This window comes from Perkinsus marinus, assembly GCF_000006405.1.
Source record: "Perkinsus marinus ATCC 50983 genomic scaffold scf_1104296962968, whole genome shotgun sequence".
NCBI classification, from domain to species: Eukaryota; Perkinsozoa; order Perkinsida; family Perkinsidae; genus Perkinsus; species Perkinsus marinus.
Window position 1 is genome coordinate 1 of NW_003205232.1, and position 2,134 is coordinate 2,134.

The 2,134-nt window shown below is 45.5% G+C and overlaps 1 protein-coding gene across 1 annotated transcript in view; it reads right to left on the bottom strand.

Moving 5' to 3' along the window:
- Window positions 1-359: 359 nt before the first annotated feature.
- Pmar_PMAR008339 (conserved hypothetical protein) overlaps window positions 360-2,134 on the bottom strand; it is a gene marked incomplete at both ends in the record, with an annotated part of 1,898 nt that continues 123 nt past the window's right edge. The window contains 7 exons of the mRNA XM_002771378.1: window positions 360-468; window positions 513-623; window positions 667-834; window positions 1,395-1,480; window positions 1,742-1,803; window positions 1,858-1,981; window positions 2,092-2,134. The exon at window positions 2,092-2,134 is cut by the window's right edge and continues 4 nt beyond it. Coding sequence (XP_002771424.1) covers window positions 360-468; window positions 513-623; window positions 667-834; window positions 1,395-1,480; window positions 1,742-1,803; window positions 1,858-1,981; window positions 2,092-2,134 — 703 coding nt within the window. The remainder of the gene's footprint in view (window positions 469-512; window positions 624-666; window positions 835-1,394; window positions 1,481-1,741; window positions 1,804-1,857; window positions 1,982-2,091) is intronic.

Genomic DNA, 2,134 nt, shown 5'->3' on the forward strand with positions numbered 1-2,134 from the left:
CGCTATTGCTTGTTGCATCATCATCTCCTCCTCATCCTTGATTTGGGGTAAACCTACGCATACCTCACACGTGGACGTCGAGAATATCCCACTATAATGATCGAGGGGCTCCTGGATTGGCCGTACCATGTCCAGACCGAGCGGCTGACGGTCACCACTCCGACTGTCCTAGACATACACAGATGTTGTTGACTTAGTACTACGAGTAGAAGTTACCTCACTACTCGATGCTCGAGGCCGTCGAGGCATCGGATTCGGTAGTGAATGCGAGCGCTCTAGAATATGTGGGGTTACTGATGGTAGAGGCTCTGAACACACGAGCGTTGAATCTCGAGTCGTTGGGAACTATACACAATTACGCCAACTCCCAACAAGTTCTGAACACTGTAAAGTGTTGAAGAAAAATATCGCGACAGAATCTGTGAAGAATTTGGGTCGCACAGAATTGTGATCTCCCTCAACTGTGACCTACAAAACTACACTCATATTCATTCACTCGCTCACATAGTTACCAAATTCTTGTCCCCTGCATAAGCTTCATAGAGTGCTCGAGCGTGGTGCGGTTTAATAAACGTGTCGTCTTCGGCAGCTGCGAAAAGGGCGGGTATAAAAGTCCGATCGACCTACGGTAAAATGACAGCGGAGCGAAGCGCGGATTGTTGTTACATGTTTGATAGGTACTAGGTCGTTGATATCAAAGTTGGCTCTACTTCTGATTGAATTGCGTATCATGCTCATAGCAATGTTTACAATGAATTTCGGTACTCGGAAACCACCAAATTGAATCACCAATTCTTCAGCTACAATACGCAGGTCTTGGAAAGGCGAATCGAGCTGAGGAAAACCAACACGTGAAAACTGAACAAAGAAAATTAATTTTCCATACGGCAAATACGCTCGACCGAGAGTGCTATGCTGAAACAAAACTTAGCGAAAAAAGATGTTGAAAATTTATGGCGCGTGAAAACTCCCTAACATCACAGTTCGAAAGCGACTACTATGGTTCTACACACTTTCAGCAGTGCATCACGGAGGTATCAAATACGATGAACACTAGCATGAAGTGAGCCCGTCAAGATGGCGTAGCATACGTGGCATAATGCTATCGAACTATGTGATCGATATGTATTTTCTCATAATGAGAACTAAGTGAGATAATTAGTAGTTATATTTTCATACAACAACAATCTCATTTTGTTTCTCTACACTTCTACCCGAATTCGTATGTAATTATTAAGGAAACTTCGGAGCTCCGCTGAGGAAAGCGGACATATATTCCTCCAACACTCTAGAGTAGATATACACACTACAGCTCCACGAACAACAAGAGTCTCCAAATTTCAAGGCATTTTTCATGGTGACCCCCCTCCCTCTGAGTGAAAGAGTATTAGTACCACCATTCCTGCAATACTAGGATCTCTATCACCGTGTAGTAATGCAGTCACTGCACCCATACTACGACCCCACAGCCCGATAGTGCCTGAGGCATCAGATTTCTCACATTTTCATGAATATGCAGGATGTTCAAGAAGCCGGGCCCGCTCCTCGAAAATTCTCAAGCACCATTTCGAAGCTCTCTCTAACGGTAGTTGAATCAATTCTATACTCTTCATATTCGACAAGTTCTGCCGATATGGAAAAAGTGCTGGCAGATGGCACTTCTCGATAGTCTGCTATTCACATGCGCTCAGGAATTTCGAGGCGTGAGCCCGGCTTTCTTAGCACCCAGTAGAAGACTTACTAACAGTTCCCGTGGCCCTCAGATGCTCCACCACGCAGGCTAGATCGTCCTTTTCAAAGTACCTAGATACAGAATTGATTCCATAATACACCACGAAGAAAATTATCATTATTCACCCCAGACTGACGTATTCGCCATCGGACCTCCCTGAGCCCGCGAAATCAAACGCGAATAATGTGATCCCGAATGGAAGGAGGACCGGCAGTGTAGCGATTCCCTCGAGGCGCGAGCTGCAGTTACCTAAGGCAATTCTCATGTAGTTGAGCTGAGAGCACGTGGAAGTACCGTGTAGATAGATGACACATGGGAGCTCTTTGGCTGGCCTGCGTTCGGGTTCAAACCAACTGCACTGTAGGTGTTTCCCATAGGAATTTTCCAGCACTGAATCTGTCC